Raw genomic sequence first — 21,758 nt, 5'->3', positions numbered from 1 at the left:
CTTGCCTTCTCCTTATAACCTTTGAAGCCCTTACTAATCAAGAACCTATCGAACTCTACTTTAAATATACCCAATGATTTGGCCTCCACAGCCATCTATGGCAATGAATTCTATAGGTGGACTATCCTCTGGCTAAAGAAATTCCTTATCTCTATTCTCAAGGGACAACATTGCATTCTGAAGCTGTGCCCTCTAGTCCTAGATTCCACCACTATAGGAAACATCCATCCTCCCTCTCAACCCATCAGTTTCTCCAGTGACCTCTTGCACACTTCCCCCAACTCGGCCACATTACTGACTCCTCTTCACCTTTCCCTATTGTCTAGATGAACTCCAATCACTTTCACCATTGAATTTACAATGATTTACTGGCACATGAACAAAGCTCTTCACTGTATATTGGTACATTTGACAATATCAAACCAATTACCAATTTTCTGAAGATTTGCTCCAGTCACTCCCAGCTTGTTCCTGAGAAGTATTTGCTCATTCATTGGCTTCTCAGCCATTCCTAGCCCTCCACTCTCCAGTGACACAAATTCTCCCACTAACTCCCAGGTTTTCATACTTTTTGCCAGCGTCTCCTGTATTCCCCTCATCCTTGCCTACCTCAGTACTGCACTTGAAGACCCCTTAATATATTTGTGGGGTTGTGGACATTATTGGTGAAGCTTTAATTAATCCTGCAGATAGCTTCAGCACATCAAAGAAACAGTACTCAGTGTACCTCCCTCAGCAACTGACTTCCCTTTAAGGTCCCTTGACTTTCTACTTGGGAGACCACAGTCAATGCAAATTGGTGATTACATCTTCTCATTGCTGACAACAACACAGGCATAACTCATGACTGTGTGGCTAAGCACAGCTCAAAAGCCATCTATAAATTTTCAGATGACGTGACTGTTATTGGTAAAATCTTGTATGATTATGAATGCAGACAGGAGTGAGATAGATCAGCTGGTTGAGTGGTGTTGCAACAACAACAACCTTGTACTCAGTATCAGCAAGACCAAGAAATTGGATGTGGGCTTCAGCAAAGGGAAATTGAGAGAACAGACACCAGTTCTCATTGAGGGTCAGCAGTGGAAAAGCTGAGCAGCTTTAACTTCCTAGATATGAACATCTCAGAGGATATGCCTGAACCCACCCTACTGATGCAATCATGAAGACGGCATGTCAGGGGCTCTACGTTGTTAAGAATTTGAAGAAATTTGGTATGTTACATTTGGTATAGCAAATTCCTATAGATGTATGGTGCAGAGCATTCTGTTGGTTTCATCACAACTTGGTATAGAGCCTCCAATGCATAGGACTGCAAGAGGTTACAGTCCTTTCTGTCCATCATCAGATTTCTGAATGATCCATAAACCCATGAACGCTATCTCATTATTCATTTCTTTTTTACACTATTAATCTATTTTGCAATTTATACTAATTGTATGGCTTTGTACAGCATAAAACAATAAATTTCTTGTCACATGAAACAGTGATAATAAACTTGATTCTGATTCTCCGTGGACTCTGTCTATACTGCTCACTGACTCAGTAAAGCAGCCAGCATAATCATAGACCTCTCCTGCTATGTTTTGTAATTCCAAAAACTAATCAAAAGAAAAAGATGGGAACCTGGGAAAATGTTTCTGCTTCCTCTTACTCTAGTGAGACGCTCTCTAATGATGTAGTGGTATTACCCTAAGACCATAAAATATTGGAGCAGAATTACACCATTACATCGAGTCTGCTCAGCCATTTCATCATGGCTGATCCACTTTTCTTCTCAGCCCCAATCTCCTGGCTTTTCCCCATATCCCTTCTTCAAGCCCTGACCAAGCAAGAATCTATCAACCCCTGACTTAAATATACATAAAGACTTGGTCTTCATACCTGCCCATGGCAAAGAATTCAACAGATTCACCACTCTCTGGCTAAAGAAATTCCTCTTCATCTCCATTCTCAAAGGATGCCCTTTTATCCTGAGGCTGTATCCTCTGGCCCTAGACTCTCCCACCATAGAAGCATCCTCTCCACATCCACTCTATCAAGGCCTTTCACCATTCGATAGGTTTCAATGAGGTCACCCCTCATTCTTCTGAATTCTAGTGAGTACGGTAGCAGAGCCATCAAACACTCTTCATATGACAAGCCATTCAATCCTGGAATCATTTTTGTGAACCCCCTTTGAACCGGCTCCAGTTTCAGCACATCCTTTCTAAGATAAGGGGACCAAAACTGCTCACAATACTCCAAGCAAAGCCTCACCAGTGCTTTATAAAGTCTCAACATTACATATTTGCTTTTATATTCTAGCCCTCTTGAAATGAATGCAAGCATTGCATTTGCCTTCCTTACTACTGACTCAATCTGCAAATTAACTTTTAGGGAATCCTGCACAAGGACTCCTAAGTCCCTTTGCACCTCAGTTTTTTGTATTTTCTCTCCATTTAGAAAATAGTTAATCTTTTCATTTTTTTCTACCAATGTGCATGACCATACACTGTATTCCATCTGCTATTTCTTTGCCCATGGAGGTTGTGCCCCAGCTGTCTATATGATATGCAAGTCATTGTGCAAGCCTGGGCAGTATGATATGGAGAGCAAGCTTTGACCCACGTAGCAGGCTCCCCCTCTCCTTGCAGCTGATGAATCCAAAGGAAGAGCAGGGACCGATAGAGCTTGGCACCAGCAGCGTTGCAGGAGCTGCCAGTCTGCATTGAATTCAACGCAGGAATGCCATAGGGAATCCAGCTCTGGACTTTTCCTCAGGGTTTACTCACGAAGCCTTCCTCATGAGTGAGTATAGCTGCAAGGCAGCGGAGATTTGAGATCAATGTTTTCCTCCTAGATGAGCTGCCAACCACAGCTGATGAGCCCCATCTACCCGAAGCGACGAGTTTTAAAAGCCTTTGCTCCTTGAACTGTCAATAGAAATGGTTCCACCAGACTTAGTAGCCAAGCCACACGTGCAGGCCAGGGGTTGGATTTGATTGTCAGAGGTCATTTGAGATGCACGCCACATGGAATCAGAAGCTCGCCAATTTCCTTCTTGCAAATCGCAATGCAGCACACTCCACAACCAACAACTCACCAGCCTGCTGTTCCTGGGTTGTCCATTGCACTCATGGATGGATCTCCTCAGAAACAATCTCAGAAGGAGTATAACAGGACAAACAGCTGAGACAAATTGAAGGCTCCTCAAACATGGAGTTTCAATGTTGCACTCTTGGACAAGCAGTTCTGGAGAGCGTGTACAGGGGTGATCAAGTGTGGCTACTTTGAAAGGTTAAAGACACAACTGGACCTCTCTCCTACACATTGGAGATTGTGCTTGATGTCATCTAGAGATGACACATCGATCAGTTGGGGAAAACAGAGTCAATTATCAGAGAAGAAAGGTGTCCAGAGCTGTCAGAACCACTTCCTGCAGTCCCAGAGTCAACTCCTACAACCACCATGGAGGAGGACCCAGAACCAGAGATTGTTTCACAGCCATAAGTCTCACCTGCCAAGCAAAGTGACCCCTTTGTCAAGAAAGACATTAGCTAGATAGATAGGTAGATACTTTATTGATCCCAAAGGAAATCACACTATCACAGTAGCATTACAAGTGTAAAGATATAAATATTAGAAGAGAAGTAGAAAGAACAAAAAAAAGTTACCACAAACAGCCTTATAGGAGGGGCTCATCACTTCCCCGGCTATAGATTGACTCATTATAGAACCTAATGGCCGAGGGTAAGAATGACCTCATATAGTGCTCTTTGGATCAGCACAGTTGTCTTAGTCTATTACTAAAAGCGCTACCCTGTTCAGCCAAGATGGCATGCAGAGGGTGAGAAACATTATCCCACAAAAGCAAGAAATTGTCCACAGCAATTAAATCTTTAGGACTGAATGGGACAATTTACAATTTACTATGCTGTGGATGTCTGCATAGTAGTTGTATTATATAGTGTACTGAATGTATATGTATACAAGTTGAGATGTATTCTACATTGAGATGGAGTTTATAGTTAAGCAGGGAGGAGTGTTGTGTATTTAATATTGCAGTAATATTTGAGTAATATTGTAAACATATTGGTTGATTAAGCATTCTTTGTTGTTACATAATTCATTACAGCTTATTTGTGAAAGTACGTGAATGGTATGTCACTACCCCACCACGTTGTATGTGCACATCTCCCTAAAGTAAAGAATGAAGTGGATATGTTATCCCCAGCTCCATGTTTTTCTTTTGATTCGTTTTATGTTTTGGAGTTACAAAACATAACTGCAATCCATAATCTCTTTGAAGCACTACTATCAGGAAGGAGGTACAGGAGCATCAGAGGAACTGTGGACTAGTTAACAGCTTCTTCCCTCGGACTGGGAGACTAAGAATACTTTGCCATCAGAATCAGATTTAATATCACCGGCATATGTAGTGAAGTTTGTTAACTTTACAGCAGCAGTACAATGAAATACATGATAAATAAATATAAAGGAAAAAAATGATATTACATTAAGCATATATATGTTTATTAAATAGTTAAATTAAAACAAATAGTGCAAAAATAACAGAAATAAAGAGTAAACACGAGGAAATCTGCAGATGCTGGAAATTCAAACAACAACACACACAAAATGCTGGTGGAACACAGCAGGCCACGCAGCATCTATAGGGAGAAGCACTGTCGACGTTTTGGGCCGAGACCCTTCATCAAAAATAAAGAGGAGCGAGGTTGTGTTCAAGGGATCATTGTCCATTTGGAAATCGGATGGCAGAGGGCAAGAAGCTGTTCCTAAATCACTGAGTGTGTGCCTTCAGGCTTCTAAACCTCCTTCCTGACAGTAACAGTGTGAAGAAGGCATGTCCTAGGTGGCGGTGATCTTTAATGATGGATGCTGCTTTCCTAAGGCACCGCTCCTTGAAGATATTTTGGATACCACGGAGGCTGTTATCCATGATGGAGCTGACTTATTTTACAAATTTCTGCAACTTATTTCCATCTTGTGCAGTAGCACCCCACCCCCACCCTCATACCAGACCAATGCTCTCCATGGTACATTTGTAGAAGTTGGAGTTTTTTACTTGACAAACCAAATCTCCTCAATCTCCTAATGAACTATAGCCATTGTCTTGCCTTCCTTATAGCTGCATCAGAGTCTTGTCACTAGGATAGCGAGCTGTTTACTGTTTACCTGTGATACACATTACATGGATATTGAACTATATTTCATCAACTGATGGCAGGTGGGAGAAGAGAAACTATAGGGTGAGACCTTTGATTATGTTGGCTGTTTTACCAAGGCATTGAGAAGTCTATCTAGCCACTAGCCATCTTAATCCATTCAGGTGCAGCTGACAGTTTTGCTAGTCTCAGTCCCAGATGATTCACTCTTGGAGCCACTGACCTCCACACGTTGGGTTCAGATTGATTACCTCGTTCTTTTCAGTTGTAGCTGGTATCAGCGCATAGTCAGGTGAGACTGGGATTTGGATCACTGTACAGAAGCTTTTCCATTCATTCAGCAGGTTCTGTCTGTAGTCAGCTGTGAATGGGCCATAGTAGGTGATGCAAGCAGCCGAGAGCAGAGTGTCACCCACTCCTGCCAGCAGTTGGCGGTCCAAGTCATCGAGACACTCCTTCCAGCGGGTCTGTAAGAACACAAGCTGCTCAACAGTGACGTAAAGGTTTCAAAGCATCTTAGAACCATGGTGTGCGCTACTTTAGAGCCAGGTCTAAATACATCACAACTGAAATGCCTGCTACCTTCTCATAGCCACAGAGTCTCACAGCACAAAACAAGCTTTCAGCCCACTAAACTGTACTGGCTATCTGCACTGATTCTACCATATCATAACCACATTCCTATCAATTCCCCCTAGATTCTACTATTCACCTACATGTGAGGGGCAATTTACAGAAGCCTATTAAAATACCAACCAGTATGTCTTTGGGACATGGCAGGAAACTTCAGTACCCAAAAGAAACCTATGCAGTCACAGGGAGACAATATGCACACACCACACAGAGAGAGCACCTGAAATCAGGACTGAACCAAGTTTCTGGAGCTGGAAGCAGCAGTTCCACTGGCATTCATTCATATTTTAACATTCATTTTCTCTTGTCACTCTCTGTTCATCAGTCTCCCTATGTCCTGTCACTCTCTGTTCATCAGTCTCCCTCTGTCCCGCCACTCTTTCTTAACCACTCTCCCTCTGTCCTGTCACTCTCTGTTCATCAGTCTCCCTCTGTCCCCTCACTCTCTGTTCATCAGTCTCCCTCTGTCCCGCCACTCTCTCTTAACCACTCTCCCTCTGTCCCGTCACTCTCTGTTCATCAGTCTCCCTCTGTCCCCTCACTCTCTGTTCATCAGTCTCCCTCTGTCCCGTCACTCTCCGCTCATCAGTCTCCCTCTGACCTGTGACTCTCTGCTCCCCAGTCTCCCTCTGTCTCGTCACTCTCTGTTCACCAGTCTCCCTATGTCTCGTCACTCTCTGTTCCTCAGTCTCCCACTGTCCCGTCACTCTCTGTTCCTCAGTCTCCCTCTGTCCCCTCACTCTCTGTTCATCAGTCTCCCTCTGTCCCGTCACTCTCTGTTCACCACTCTCCCTCTGTCCCGTCACTATCTGTTCACCAGTCTCCCTCTGTCCCCTCACTCTCTGTTCACCAGTCTCTCTCTGTATTGTCACTCTCTGTTCCTCAGTCTCCCTCTGTCCCGTCACTCTCTGTTCCTCAGTCTCCCTCTGTCCCCTCACTCTCTGTTCATCAGTCTCCCTCTGTCTTGTCACTCTCTGTTCACCAGTCTCCCTCTGTCCCGTCACTCTCTGTTCCTCAGTCTCCCTCTGTCCCGTCACTCTCTGTTCCTCAGTCTCCCTCTGTCCCCTCACTCTCTGTTCCTCAGTCTCCCTCTGTCCCCTCACTCTCTGTTCACCAGTCTCCCTCTGTCCCGTCACTCTCTGTTCCTCAGTCTCCCTCTGTCCCCTCACTCTCTGTTCCTCAGTCTCCCTCTGTCCCCTCACTCTCTGTTCACCAGTCTCCCTCTGTCCCCTCACTCTCTGTTCCTCAGTCTCCCTCTGTCCCCTCACTCTCTGTTCACCAGTCTCCCTCTGACCTGTGACTCTCTGCTCCCCAGTCTCCCTCTGTCCCGTCACTCTCTGTTCACCAGTCTCTCTCTGTATTGTCACTCTCTGTTCCTCAGTCTCCCTCTGTCCCCTCACTCTCTGTTCCTCAGTCTCCCTCTGTCCCGTCACTCTCTGTTCATCAGTCTCCCTCTGTCTTGTCACTATCTGTTCACCAGTCTCCCTCTGTCCCGTCACTCTCTGTTCACCAGTCTCCCTCTGTCCCGTCACTCTCCGCTCATCAGTCTCCCTCTGACCTGTGACTCTCTGCTCCCCAGTCTCCCTCTGTCTCGTCACTCTCTGTTCCTCAGTCTCCCTCTGTCTTGTCACTATCTGTTCACCAGTCTCCCTCTGTCCCGTCACTCTCTGTTCACCAGTCTCTCTCTGTATTGTCACTCTCTGTTCACCAGTCTCCCTCTGTCCCGTCACTCTCTGTTCACCAGTCTCTCTCTGTATTGTCACTCTCTGTTCACCAGTCTCCCTCTGTCCCGTCACTCTCTGTTCACCAGTCTCTCTCTGTATTGTCACTCTCTGTTCACCAGTCTCTCTCTGTATTGTCACTCTCTGTTCACCAGTCTCCCTCTGTCCCGTCACTCTCTGTTCACCAGTCTCTCTCTGTATTGTCACTCTCTGTTCACCAGTCTCCCTCTGTCCCGTCACTCTCTGTTCACCAGTCTCTCTCTGTATTGTCACTCTCTGTTCACCAGTCTCTCTCTGTATTGTCACTCTCTGTTCACCAGTCTCCCTCTGTCCCGTCACTCTCTGTTCACCAGTCTCTCTCTGTATTGTCACTCTCTGTTCACCAGTCTCTCTCTGTATTGTCACTCTCTGTTCACCAGTCTCCCTCTGTCCCGTCACTCTCTGTTCACCAGTCTCTCTCTGTATTGTCACTCTCTGTTCACCAGTCTCCCTCTGTCCCGTCACTCTCTGTTCACCAGTCTCTCTCTGTATTGTCACTCTCTGTTCACCAGTCTCTCTCTGTATTGTCACTCTCTGTTCACCAGTCTCCCTCTGTCTTGTCACTCTCTGTTCACCAGTCTCTCTCTGTATTGTCACTCTCTGTTCACCAGTCTCCCTCTGTCCCGTCACTCTCTGTTCACCAGTCTCTCTCTGTATTGTCACTCTCTGTTCCTCAGTCTCCCTCTGTCCCCTCACTCTCTGTTCATCAGTCTCCCTCTGTCCCGTCACTCTCTGTTCACCAGTCTCTCTCTGTATTGTCACTCTCTGTTCCTCAGTCTCCCTCTGTCCCGTCACTCTCTGTTCACCAGTCTCTCTCTGTATTGTCACTCTCTGTTCACCAGTCTCCCTCTGTCCCGTCACTCTCTGTTCACCAGTCTCTCTCTGTATTGTCACTCTCTGTTCACCAGTCTCCCTCTGTCCCGTCACTCTCTGTTCACCAGTCTCTCTCTGTATTGTCACTCTCTGTTCCTCAGTCTCCCTCTGTCCCGTCACTCTCTGTTCACCAGTCTCTCTCTGTATTGTCACTCTCTGTTCACCAGTCTCCCTCTGTCCCGTCACTCTCTGTTCACCAGTCTCTCTCTGTATTGTCACTCTCTGTTCCTCAGTCTCCCTCTGTCCCGTCACTCTCTGTTCACCAGTCTCTCTCTGTATTGTCACTCTCTGTTCACCAGTCTCCCTCTGTCCCGTCACTCTCTGTTCACCAGTCTCTCTCTGTATTGTCACTCTCTGTTCACCAGTCTCCCTCTGTCCCGTCACTCTCTGTTCACCAGTCTCTCTCTGTATTGTCACTCTCTGTTCCTCAGTCTCCCTCTGTCCCCTCACTCTCTGTTCATCAGTCTCCCTCTGTCCCGTCACTCTCTGTTCACCAGTCTCTCTCTGTATTGTCACTCTCTGTTCACCAGTCTCTCTCTGTATTGTCACTCTCTGTTCCTCAGTCTCCCTCTGTCCCCTCACTCTCTGTTCATCAGTCTCCCTCTGTCCCGTCACTCTCTGTTCACCAGTCTCTCTCTGTATTGTCACTCTCTGTTCACCAGTCTCCCTCTGTCCCGTCACTCTCTGTTCACCAGTCTCTCTCTGTATTGTCACTCTCTGTTCCTCAGTCTCCCTCTGTCCCCTCACTCTCTGTTCATCAGTCTCCCTCTGTCTTGTCACTATCTGTTCACCAGTCTCCCTCTGTCCCGTCACTCTCCGCTCATCAGTCTCCCTCTGTCCCGTCACTCTCTGTTCACCAGTCTCTCTCTGTATTGTCACTCTCTGTTCCTCAGTCTCCCTCTGACCCCTCACTCTCTGTTCACCAGTCTCTCTCTGTCTTGTCACTATCTGTTCACCAGTCTCCCTCTGTCCCGTCACTCTCTGTTCATCAGTCTCCCTCTGTCTTGTCACTCTCTGTTCACCAGTCTCTCTCTGTATTGTCACTCTCTGTTCCTCAGTCTCCCTCTGTCCCCTTACTCTCTGTTCACCAGTCTCCCTCTGTATTGTCACTCTCTGTTCACCAGTCTTTCTCTGTATTGTCACTATCTGTTCCTCAGTCTCCCTCTGTCCCGTCACTATCTGTTCACCAGTCTCCCTCTGTCCCGTCACTCTCTGTTCATCAGTCTCCCTCTGTCTTGTCACTATCTGTTCCTCAGTCTCCCTCTGTCCCGTCACTATCTGTTCACCAGTCTCCCTCTGTCCCCTCACTCTCTGTTCACCAGTCTCCCTCTGACCTGTGACTCTCTGCTCCCCAGTCTCCCTCTGTCCCGTCACTCTCTGTTCACCAGTCTCCCTCTGTCCCCTCACTCTCTGTTCATCAGTCTCTCTCTGTATTGTCACTCTCTGTTCATCAGTCTCCCTCTGTCCCCTCACTCTCTGTTCACCAGTCTCCCTCTGTCCCGTCACTCTCTGTTCACCAGTCTCCCTCTGTCCCCTCACTATCTGTTCACCAGTCTCCCTCTGTCTTGTCACTATCTGTTCACCAGTCTCCCTCTGACCTGTGACTCTCTGCTCCCCAGTCTCCCTCTGTCTCGTCACTCTCTGTTCACCAGTCTCCCTCTGTCCCGTCACTCTCTGTTCACCAGTCTCTCTCTGTATTGTCACTCTCTGTTCCTCAGTCTCCCTCTGTCCCGTCACTCTCTGTTCACCAGTCTCTCTCTGTATTGTCACTCTCTGTTCCTCAGTCTCCCTCTGTCCCGTCACTCTCTGTTCATCAGTCTCTCTCTGTATTGTCACTCTCTGTTCACCAGTCTCCCTCTGTCCCGTCACTCTCCGCTCATCAGTCTCCCTCTGTCCCGTCACTCTCTGTTCACCAGTCTCTCTCTGTATTGTCACTCTCTGTTCACCAGTCTCCCTCTGTCTTGTCACTATCTGTTCACCAGTCTCCCTCTGTCCCGTCACTCTCCGCTCATCAGTCTCCCTCTGTCCCGTCACTCTCTGTTCACCAGTCTCCCTCTGTCCCGTCACTCTCTGTTCACCAGTCTCTCTCTGTATTGTCACTCTCTGTTCCTCAGTCTCCCTCTGTCCCCTCACTCTCTGTTCATCAGTCTCCCTCTGTCCCGTCACTCTCTGTTCACCAGTCTCTCTCTGTATTGTCACTCTCTGTTCCTCAGTCTCCCTCTGTCCCCTCACTCTCTGTTCATCAGTCTCCCTCTGTCCCCTCACTCTCTGTTCACCAGTCTCCCTCTGTCTTGTCACTATCTGTTCACCAGTCTCCCTCTGTCCCGTCACTCTCTGTTCACCAGTCTCTCTCTGTATTGTCACTCTCTGTTCCTCAGTCTCCCTCTGTCCCCTCACTCTCTGTTCACCAGTCTCTCTCTGTATTGTCACTATCTGTTCACCAGTCTCCCTCTGTCCCGTCACTCTCTGTTCACCAGTCTCTCTCTGTATTGTCACTCTCTGTTCATCAGTCTCCCTCTGTCCCGTCACTCTCTGTTCACCAGTCTCTCTCTGTATTGTCACTCTCTGTTCATCAGTCTCCCTCTGTCCCGTCACTCTCTGTTCACCAGTCTCCCTCTGTCCCGTCACTCTCCGCTCATCAGTCTCCCTCTGTCCCGTCACTCTCTGTTCACCAGTCTCCCTCTGTCCCGTCACTCTCTGTTCACCAGTCTCTCTCTGTATTGTCACTCTCTGTTCCTCAGTCTCCCTCTGTCCCCTCACTCTCTGTTCATCAGTCTCCCTCTGTCCCGTCACTCTCTGTTCACCAGTCTCCCTCTGTCCCGTCACTCTCTGTTCACCAGTCTCTCTCTGTATTGTCACTCTCTGTTCCTCAGTCTCCCACTGTCCCCTCACTCTCTGTTCATCAGTCTCCCTCTGTCCCGTCACTCTCTGTTCACCAGTCTCTCTCTGTATTGTCACTCTCTGTTCCTCAGTCTCCCTCTGTCCCCTCACTCTCTGTTCCTCAGTCTCCCTCTGTCCCCTCACTCTCTGTTCATCAGTCTCCCTCTGTCCCGTCACTCTCTGTTCATCAGTCTCTCTCTGTCTTGTCACTATCTGTTCACCAGTCTCCCTCTGTCCCGTCACTCTCTGTTCACCAGTCTCTCTCTGTATTGTCACTCTCTGTTCCTCAGTCTCCCTCTGTCCCCTCACTCTCTGTTCATCAGTCTCCCTCTGTCCCGTCACTCTCTGTTCACCAGTCTCTCTCTGTATTGTCACTCTCTGTTCCTCAGTCTCCCTCTGTCCCCTCACTCTCTGTTCATCAGTCTCCCTCTGTCCCGTCACTCTCTGTTCACCAGTCTCTCTCTGTATTGTCACTCTCTGTTCCTCAGTCTCCCTCTGTCCCCTTACTCTCTGTTCATCAGTCTCCCTCTGTCCCGTCACTCTCTGTTCCTCAGTCTCCCTCTGTCCCGTCACTCTCTGTTCATCAGTCTCCCTCTGTCCCGTCACTCTCTGTTCACCAGTCTCTCTCTGTATTGTCACTCTCTGTTCCTCAGTCTCCCTCTGTCCCCTCACTCTCTGTTCATCAGTCTCCCTCTGTCCCGTCACTCTCTGTTCATCAGTCTCTCTCTGTATTGTCACTCTCTGTTCACCAGTCTCCCTCTGTCCCGTCACTCTCTGTTCATCAGTCTCCCTCTGTCCCGTCACTCTCCGCTCAATAGTCTCCCTCTGACCTGTGACTCTCTGCTCCCCAGTCTCCCTCTGTCTCGTCACTCTCTGTTCACCAGTCTCCCTATGTCTCGTCACTCTCTGTTCATCAGTCTCCCTCTGTCCCGCCACTCTCTCTTAACCACTCTCCCTCTGTCCCATCACTCTCTGTTCATCAGTCTCTCTCTGTATTGTCACTCTCTGTTCACCAGTCTCCCTCTGTCCCGTCACTCTCTGTTCATCAGTCTCCCTCTGTCCCGTCACTCTCCGCTCATCAGTCTCCCTCTGACCTGTGACTCTCTGCTCCCCAGTCTCCCTCTGTCTCGTCACTCTCTGTTCACCAGTCTCCCTCTGTCCCCTCACTCTCTGTTCATCAGTCTCTCTCTGTATTGTCACTCTCTGTTCCTCAGTCTCCCTCTGTCCCCTCACTCTCTGTTCATCAGTCTCCCTCTGTCCCCTCACTCTCTGTTCATCAGTCTCCCTCTGTCCCATCACTCTCTGTTCATCAGTCTCCCTCTGTCCCGTCACTCTCTGTTCACCAGTCTTTCTCTGTATTGTCACTCTCTGTTCCTCAGTCTCCCTCTGTCCCCTCACTCTCTGTTCCTCAGTCTCCCTCTGTCCCGTCACTCTCTGTTCACCAGTCTCTCTCTGTATTGTCACTCTCTGTTCACCAGTCTCCCTCTGTCCCGTCACTCTCTGTTCCTCAGTCTCCCTCTGTCCCCTCACTCTCTGTTCCTTAGTCTCCCTCTGTCCCGTCACTCTCTGTTCACCAGTCTCCCTCTGTCCTGTCACTCTCTGTTCATCAGTCTCTCTCTGTATTGTCACTCTCTGTTCACCAGTCTCCCTCTGTCCCGTCACTCTCTGTTCCTCAGTCTCCCTCTGTCCCGTCACTCTCTGGTCACCAGTCTCCCTCTGTCCCTCAGTCTCCCTCTGTCCCATCACTATCTGTTCACCAGTCTCCCTCTGTCCCGTCACTCTCTGTTCACCAGTCTCTCTCTGTATTGTCACTCTCTGTTCCTCAGTCTCCCTCTGTCCCCTCACTCTCTGTTCATCAGTCTCCCTCTGTCCCGTCACTCTCTGTTCATCAGTCTCTCTCTGTATTGTCACTCTCTGTTCACCAGTCTCCCTCTGTCCCGTCACTCTCTGTTCATCAGTCTCCCTCTGTCCCGTCACTCTCCGCTCAATAGTCTCCCTCTGACCTGTGACTCTCTGCTCCCCAGTCTCCCTCTGTCTCGTCACTCTCTGTTCACCAGTCTCCCTATGTCTCGTCACTCTCTGTTCATCAGTCTCCTTCTGTCCCGCCACTCTCTCTTAACCACTCTCCCTCTGTCCCATCACTCTCTGTTCATCAGTCTCTCTCTGTATTGTCACTCTCTGTTCACCAGTCTCCCTCTGTCTCGTCACTCTCTGTTCACCAGTCTCCCTATGTCTCGTCACTCTCTGTTCCTCAGTCTCCCTCTGTCCCCTCACTCTCTGTTCATCAGTCTCCCTCTGTCTTGTCACTATCTGTTCACCAGTCTCCCTCTGTCCCGTCACTCTCTGTTCACCAGTCTCTCTCTGTATTGTCACTCTCTGTTCCTCAGTCTCCCTCTGTCCCCTCACTCTCTGTTCACCAGTCTCTCTCTGTATTGTCACTCTCTGTTCACCAGTCTCCCTCTGTCCCGTCACTCTCTGTTCACCAGTCTCTCTCTGTATTGTCACTCTCTGTTCCTCAGTCTCCCTCTGTCCCCTCACTCTCTGTTCATCAGTCTCCCTCTGTCTTGTCACTATCTGTTCACCAGTCTCTCTCTGTATTGTCACTCTCTGTTCATCAGTCTCCCTCTGTCCCCTCACTCTCTGTTCATCAGTCTCCCTCTGTCCCGTCACTCTCTGTTCACCAGTCTCCCTCTGTCCCGTCACTCTCTGTTCACCAGTCTCTCTCTGTATTGTCACTCTCTGTTCCTCAGTCTCCCTCTGTCCCCTCACTCTCTGTTCATCAGTCTCCCTCTGTCCCCTCACTCTCTGTTCATCAGTCTCCCTCTGTCCCATCACTCTCTGTTCATCAGTCTCCCTCTGTCCCCTCACTCTCTGTTCATCAGTCTCCCTCTGTCCCCTCACTCTCTGTTCATCAGTCTCCCTCTGTCCCCTCACTCTCTGTTCACCAGTCTCTCTCTGTATTGTCACTCTCTGTTCCTCAGTCTCCCTCTGTCCCCTCACTCTCTGTTCATCAGTCTCCCTCTGTCCCCTCACTCTCTGTTCATCAGTCTCCCTCTGTCCCATCACTCTCTGTTCATCAGTCTCCCTCTGTCCCCTCACTCTCTGTTCATCAGTCTCCCTCTGTCCCCTCACTCTCTGTTCATCAGTCTCCCTCTGTCCCATCACTCTCTGTTCCTCAGTCTCCCTCTGTCCCGTCACTCTCTGTTCACCAGTCTCTCTCTGTATTGTCACTCTCTGTTCCTCAGTCTCCCTCTGTCCCCTCACTCTCTGTTCACCAGTCTCTCTCTGTATTGTCACTCTCTGTTCACCAGTCTCCCTCTGTCCCGTCACTCTCTGTTCACCAGTCTCTCTCTGTATTGTCACTCTCTGTTCCTCAGTCTCCCTCTGTCCCCTCACTCTCTGTTCACCAGTCTCTCTCTGTATTGTCACTATCTGTTCACCAGTCTCCCTCTGTCCCCTCACTCTCTGTTCACCAGTCTCTCTCTGTATTGTCACTATCTGTTCACCAGTCTCCCTCTGTCCCGTCACTCTCTGTTCACCAGTCTCTCTCTGTATTGTCACTCTCTGTTCACCAGTCTCCCTCTGTCCCGTCACTCTCTGTTCACCAGTCTCTCTCTGTATTGTCACTCTCTGTTCACCAGTCTCCCTCTGTCCCGTCACTCTCTGTTCACCAGTCTCCCTCTGTCCCGTCACTCTCCGCTCATCAGTCTCCCTCTGACCTGTGACTCTCTGCTCCCCAGTCTCCCTCTGTCTCGTCACTCTCTGTTCCTCAGTCTCCCTCTGTCCCCTCACTCTCTGTTCATCAGTCTCCCTCTGTCTTGTCACTATCTGTTCACCAGTCTCCCTCTGTATTGTCACTCTCTGTTCACCAGTCTCTCTCTGTATTGTCACTCTCTGTTCACCAGTCTCCCTCTGTCCCGTCACTCTCTGTTCACCAGTCTCTCTCTGTATTGTCACTCTCTGTTCCTCAGTCTCCCTCTGTCCCCTCACTCTCTGTTCATCAGTCTCCCTCTGTCCCGTCACTCTCTGTTCACCAGTCTCTCTCTGTATTGTCACTCTCTGTTCCTCAGTCTCCCTCTGTCCCGTCACTATCTGTTCACCAGTCTCCCTCTGTCCCGTCACTCTCTGTTCACCAGTCTCTCTCTGTATTGTCACTCTCTGTTCCTCAGTCTCCCTCTGTCCCGTCACTCTCTGTTCATCAGTCTCCCTCTGTCTTGTCACTATCTGTTCACCAGTCTCCCTCTGTCCCCTCACTCTCTGTTCACCAGTCTCCCTCTGTCCCCTCACTCTCTGTTCACCAGTCTCTCTCTGTATTGTCACTCTCTGTTCCTCAGTCTCCCTCTGTCCCCTTACTCTCTGTTCACCAGTCTCCCTCTGTATTGTCACTCTCTGTTCACCAGTCTTTCTCTGTATTGTCACTATCTGTTCCTCAGTCTCCCTCTGTCCCCTCACTCTCTGTTCATCAGTCTCCCTCTGTCCCGTCACTATCTGTTCCTCAGTCTCCCTATGTCCTGTCACTCTCCGCTCATCAGTCTCCCTCTGTCCCGTCACTATCTGTTCACCAGTCTCCCTCTGTCCCGTCACTCTCTGTTCATCAGTCTCCCTCTGTCTTGTCACTCTCTGTTCACCAGTCTCCCTCTGACCTGTGACTCTCTGCTCCCCAGTCTCCCTCTGTCTCGTCACTCTCTGTTCACCAGTCTCCCTCTGTCCCGTCACTCTCTGTTCACCAGTCTCTCTCTGTATTGTCACTCTCTGTTCCTCAGTCTCCCTCTGTCCCCTCACTCTCTGTTCACCAGTCTCCCTCTGTCCCGTCACTCTCTGTTCACCAGTCTCTCTCTGTATTGTCACTCTCTGTTCCTCAGTCTCCCTCTGTCCCGTCACTCTCTGTTCATCAGTCTCTCTCTGTATTGTCACTCTCTGTTCACCAGTCTCCCTCTGTCCCGTCACTCTCCGCTCATCAGTCTCCCTCTGACCTGTGACTCTCTGCTCCCCAGTCTCCCTCTGTCTCGTCACTCTCTGTTCACCAGTCTCCCTATGTCTCGTCACTCTCTGTTCCTCAGTCTCCCTCTGTCCCGTCACTCTCTGTTCCTCAGTCTCCCTCTGTCCCGTCACTCTCTGTTCACCAGTCTCTCTCTGTATTGTCACTCTCTGTTCACCAGTCTCCCTCTGTCTTGTCACTATCTGTTCACCAGTCTCCCTCTGTCCCGTCACTCTCCGCTCATCAGTCTCCCTCTGTCCCGTCACTCTCTGTTCACCAGTCTCCCTCTGTCCCGTCACTCTCTGTTCACCAGTCTCTCTCTGTATTGTCACTCTCTGTTCCTCAGTCTCCCTCTGTCCCCTCACTCTCTGTTCATCAGTCTCCCTCTGTCCCGTCACTCTCTGTTCACCAGTCTCTCTCTGTATTGTCACTCTCTGTTCCTCAGTCTCCCTCTGTCCCCTCACTCTCTGTTCACCAGTCTCCCTCTGTCTTGTCACTATCTGTTCACCAGTCTCCCTCTGTCCCGTCACTCTCTGTTCACCAGTCTCTCTCTGTATTGTCACTCTCTGTTCCTCAGTCTCCCTCTGTCCCCTCACTCTCTGTTCACCAGTCTCTCTCTGTATTGTCACTATCTGTTCACCAGTCTCCCTCTGTCCCGTCACTCTCTGTTCACCAGTCTCTCTCTGTATTGTCACTCTCTGTTCATCAGTCTCCCTCTGTCCCGTCACTCTCTGTTCACCAGTCTCTCTCTGTATTGTCACTCTCTGTTCATCAGTCTCCCTCTGTCCCGTCACTCTCTGTTCACCAGTCTCCCTCTGTCCCGTCACTCTCCGCTCATCAGTCTCCCTCTGTCCCGTCACTCTCTGTTCACCAGTCTCCCTCTGTCCCGTCACTCTCTGTTCACCAGTCTCTCTCTGTATTGTCACTCTCTGTTCCTCAGTCTCCCTCTGTCCCCTCACTCTCTGTTCATCAGTCTCCCTCTGTCCCGTCACTCTCTGTTCACCAGTCTCTCTCTGTATTGTCACTCTCTGTTCCTCAGTCTCCCTCTGTCCCCTCACTCTCTGTTCCTCAGTCTCCCTCTGTCCCCTCACTCTCTGTTCATCAGTCTCTCTCTGTCTTGTCACTATCTGTTCACCAGTCTCCCTCTGTCCCGTCACTCTCTGTTCACCAGTCTCTCTCTGTATTGTCACTCTCTGTTCCTCAGTCTCCCTCTGTCCCCTCACTCTCTGTTCATCAGTCTCCCTCTGTCCCGTCACTCTCTGTTCACCAGTCTCTCTCTGTATTGTCACTCTCTGTTCCTCAGTCTCCCTCTGTCCCCTCACTCTCTGTTCATCAGTCTCCCTCTGTCTTGTCACTATCTGTTCACCAGTCTCCCTCTGTCCCCTCACTCTCTGTTCATCAGTCTCTCTCTGTATTGTCACTCTCTGTTCCTCAGTCTCCCTCTGTCCCCTTACTCTCTGTTCATCAGTCTCCCTCTGTCCCGTCACTCTCTGTTCCTCAGTCTCCCTCTGTCCCGTCACTCTCTGTTCATCAGTCTCCCTCTGTCCCGTCACTCTCTGTTCACCAGTCTCTCTCTGTATTGTCACTCTCTGTTCCTCAGTCTCCCTCTGTCCCCTCACTCTCTGTTCATCAGTCTCCCTCTGTCCCGTCACTCTCTGTTCATCAGTCTCTCTCTGTATTGTCACTCTCTGTTCACCAGTCTCCCTCTGTCCCGTCACTCTCTGTTCATCAGTCTCCCTCTGTCCCGTCACTCTCCGCTCAATAGTCTCCCTCTGACCTGTGACTCTCTGCTCCCCAGTCTCCCTCTGTCTCGTCACTCTCTGTTCACCAGTCTCCCTATGTCTCGTCACTCTCTGTTCATCAGTCTCCCTCTGTCCCGCCACTCTCTCTTAACCACTCTCCCTCTGTCCCATCACTCTCTGTTCATCAGTCTCTCTCTGTATTGTCACTCTCTGTTCACCAGTCTCCCTCTGTCCCGTCACTCTCTGTTCATCAGTCTCCCTCTGTCCCGTCACTCTCCGCTCATCAGTCTCCCTCTGACCTGTGACTCTCTGCTCCCCAGTCTCCCTCTGTCTCGTCACTCTCTGTTCACCAGTCTCCCTCTGTCCCCTCACTCTCTGTTCATCAGTCTCTCTCTGTATTGTCACTCTCTGTTCCTCAGTCTCCCTCTGTCCCCTCACTCTCTGTTCATCAGTCTCCCTCTGTCCCCTCACTCTCTGTTCATCAGTCTCCCTCTGTCCCATCACTCTCTGTTCATCAGTCTCCCTCTGTCCCGTCACTCTCTGTTCACCAGTCTTTCTCTGTATTGTCACTCTCTGTTCCTCAGTCTCCCTCTGTCCCCTCACTCTCTGTTCCTCAGTCTCCCTCTGTCCCGTCACTCTCTGTTCACCAGTCTCTCTCTGTATTGTCACTCTCTGTTCACCAGTCTCCCTCTGTCCCGTCACTCTCTGTTCCTCAGTCTCCCTCTGTCCCCTCACTCTCTGTTCCTTAGTCTCCCTCTGTCCCGTCACTCTCTGTTCACCAGTCTCCCTCTGTCCTGTCACTCTCTGTTCATCAGTCTCTCTCTGTATTGTCACTCTCTGTTCACCAGTCTCCCTCTGTCCCGTCACTCTCTGTTCCTCAGTCTCCCTCTGTCCCGTCACTCTCTGTTCACCAGTCTCCCTCTGTCCCTCAGTCTCCCTCTGTCCCATCACTATCTGTTCACCAGTCTCCCTCTGTCCCGTCACTCTCTGTTCACCAGTCTCTCTCTGTATTGTCACTCTCTGTTCCTCAGTCTCCCTCTGTCCCCTCACTCTCTGTTCATCAGTCTCCCTCTGTCCCGTCACTCTCTGTTCATCAGTCTCTCTCTGTATTGTCACTCTCTGTTCACCAGTCTCCCTCTGTCCCGTCACTCTCTGTTCATCAGTCTCCCTCTGTCCCGTCACTCTCCGCTCATCAGTCTCCCTCTGACCTGTGACTCTCTGCTCCCCAGTCTCCCTCTGTCTCGTCACTCTCTGTTCACCAGTCTCCCTATGTCTCGTCACTCTCTGTTCATCAGTCTCCTTCTGTCCCGCCACTCTCTCTTAACCACTCTCCCTCTGTCCCATCACTCTCTGTTCATCAGTCTCTCTCTGTATTGTCACTCTCTGTTCACCAGTCTCCCTCTGTCTCGTCACTCTCTGTTCACCAGTCTCCCTATGTCTCGTCACTCTCTGTTCCTCAGTCTCCCTCTGTCCCCTCACTCTCTGTTCATCAGTCTCCCTCTGTCTTGTCACTATCTGTTCACCAGTCTCCCTCTGTCCCGTCACTCTCTGTTCACCAGTCTCTCTCTGTATTGTCACTCTCTGTTCCTCAGTCTCCCTCTGTCCCGTCACTCTCTGTTCACCAGTCTCTCTCTGTATTGTCACTCTCTGTTCCTCAGTCTCCCTCTGTCCCCTCACTCTCTGTTCATCAGTCTCTCTCTGTATTGTCACTCTCTGTTCACCAGTCTCCCTCTGTCCCGTCACTCTCTGTTCCTCAGTCTCCCTCTGTCCCCTCACTCTCTGTTCACCAGTCTCTCTCTGTATTGTCACTCTCTGTTCCTCAGTCTCCCTCTGTCCCGTCACTCTCTGTTCACCAGTCTCTCTCTGTATTGTCACTCTCTGTTCCTCAGTCTCCCTCTGTCCCCTCACTCTCTGTTCACCAGTCTCCCTCTGTCTTGTCACTCTCTGTTCACCAGTCTCTCTCTGTATTGTCACTCTCTGTTCACCAGTCTCCCTCTGTCCCGTCACTCTCTGTTCACCAGTCTCCCTCTGTCCCGTCACTCTCTGTTCACCAGTCTCTCTCTGTATTGTCACTCTCTGTTCATCAGTCTCCCTCTGTCCCCTCACTCTCTGTTCACCAGTCTCTCTCTGTATTGTCACTCTCTGTTCACCAGTCTCTCTCTGTATTGTCACTCTCTGTTCACCAGTCTCTCTCTGTATTGTCACTCTCTGTTCACCAGTCTCCCTCTGTCCCGTCACTCTCTGTTCACCAGTCTCCCTCTGTCCCGTCACTCTCTGTTCACCAGTCTCTCTCTGTATTGTCACTCTCTGTTCACCAGTCTCCCTCTGTCCCGTCACTCTCTGTTCACCAGTCTCTCTCTGTATTGTCACTCTCTGTTCCTCAGTCTCCCTCTCTCCCCTCACTCTCTGTTCATCAGTCTCCCTCTGTCCCCTCACTCTCTGTTCATCAGTCTCCCTCTGTCCCATCACTCTCTGTTCATCAGTCTCCCTCTGTCCCCTCACTCTCTGTTCATCAGTCTCCCTCTGTCCCCTCACTCTCTGTTCATCAGTCTCCCTCTGTCCCCTCACTCTCTGTTCATCAGTCTCCCTCTGTCCCATCACTCTCTGTTCCTCAGTCTCCCTCTGTCCCGTCACTCTCTGTTCACCAGTCTCTCTCTGTATTGTCACTCTCTGTTCCTCAGTCTCCCTCTGTCCCGTCACTCTCTGTTCACCAGTCTCTCTCTGTATTGTCACTCTCTGTTCATCAGTCTCCCTCTGTCCCCTCACTCTCTGTTCATCAGTCTCCCTCTGTCCCCTCACTCTCTGTTCATCAGTCTCCCTCTGTCCCATCACTCTCTGCTCCCCAGTCTCCCTCTGTCCCGTCACTCTCTGTTCACCAGTCTCCCTCTGTCCCGTCACTATCTGTTCACCAGTCTCCCTCTGTCCCGTCACTATCTGTTCACCAGTCTCCCTCTGTCCCGTCACTCTCTGTTCACCAGTCTCTCTCTGTATTGTCACTCTCTGTTCATCAGTCTCCCTCTGTCTTGTCACTCTCTGTTCACCAGTCTCTCTCTGTATTGTCACTCTCTGTTCACCAGTCTCCCTCTGTCCCGTCACTCTCTGTTCACCAGTCTCTCTCTGTATTGTCACTCTCTGTTCCTCAGTCTCCCTCTGTCCCCTCACTCTCTGTTCACCAGTCTCTCTCTGTATTGTCACTATCTGTTCACCAGTCTCCCTCTGTCCCCTCACTCTCTGTTCACCAGTCTCTCTCTGTATTGTCACTATCTGTTCACCAGTCTCCCTCTGTCCCGTCACTCTCTGTTCACCAGTCTCTCTCTGTATTGTCACTCTCTGTTCCTCAGTCTCCCTCTGTCCCGTCACTCTCTGTTCACCAGTCTCTCTCTGTATTGTCACTCTCTGTTCCTCAGTCTCCCTCTGTCCCCTCACTCTCTGTTCACCAGTCTCTCTCTGTATTGTCACTATCTGTTCACCAGTCTCCCTCTGTCCCCTCACTCTCTGTTCACCAGTCTCTCTCTGTCTTGTCACTATCTGTTCACCAGTCTCCCTCTGTCCCGTCACTCTCTGTTCACCAGTCTCTCTCTGTATTGTCACTCTCTGTTCACCAGTCTCCCTCTGTCCCGTCACTCTCTGTTCACCAGTCTCTCTCTGTATTGTCACTCTCTGTTCACCAGTCTCCCTCTGTCCCGTCACTCTCTGTTCACCAGTCTCTCTCTGTATTGTCACT

General features: G+C 49.8%; 1 protein-coding gene across 1 annotated transcript in view; it reads right to left on the bottom strand.

Annotated features, from left to right (window-relative positions):
• Positions 1 to 21,758, bottom strand: part of LOC140732660 (dynein axonemal heavy chain 6-like) — a 549,473-nt gene that overhangs the window by 96,571 nt on the left and 431,144 nt on the right. Inside the window, 1 exon segment of the mRNA XM_073055353.1 lies at positions 5,420 to 5,635. Coding sequence (XP_072911454.1) covers positions 5,420 to 5,635 — 216 coding nt within the window.

Source organism: Hemitrygon akajei, chromosome 9, assembly GCF_048418815.1.
Source record: "Hemitrygon akajei chromosome 9, sHemAka1.3, whole genome shotgun sequence".
Classification (NCBI taxonomy): Eukaryota; Metazoa; Chordata; class Chondrichthyes; order Myliobatiformes; family Dasyatidae; genus Hemitrygon; species Hemitrygon akajei.
The sequence above is the reverse complement of the archived record's forward strand: the minus strand, read 5'-3'. Positions and strand labels throughout refer to the sequence as shown.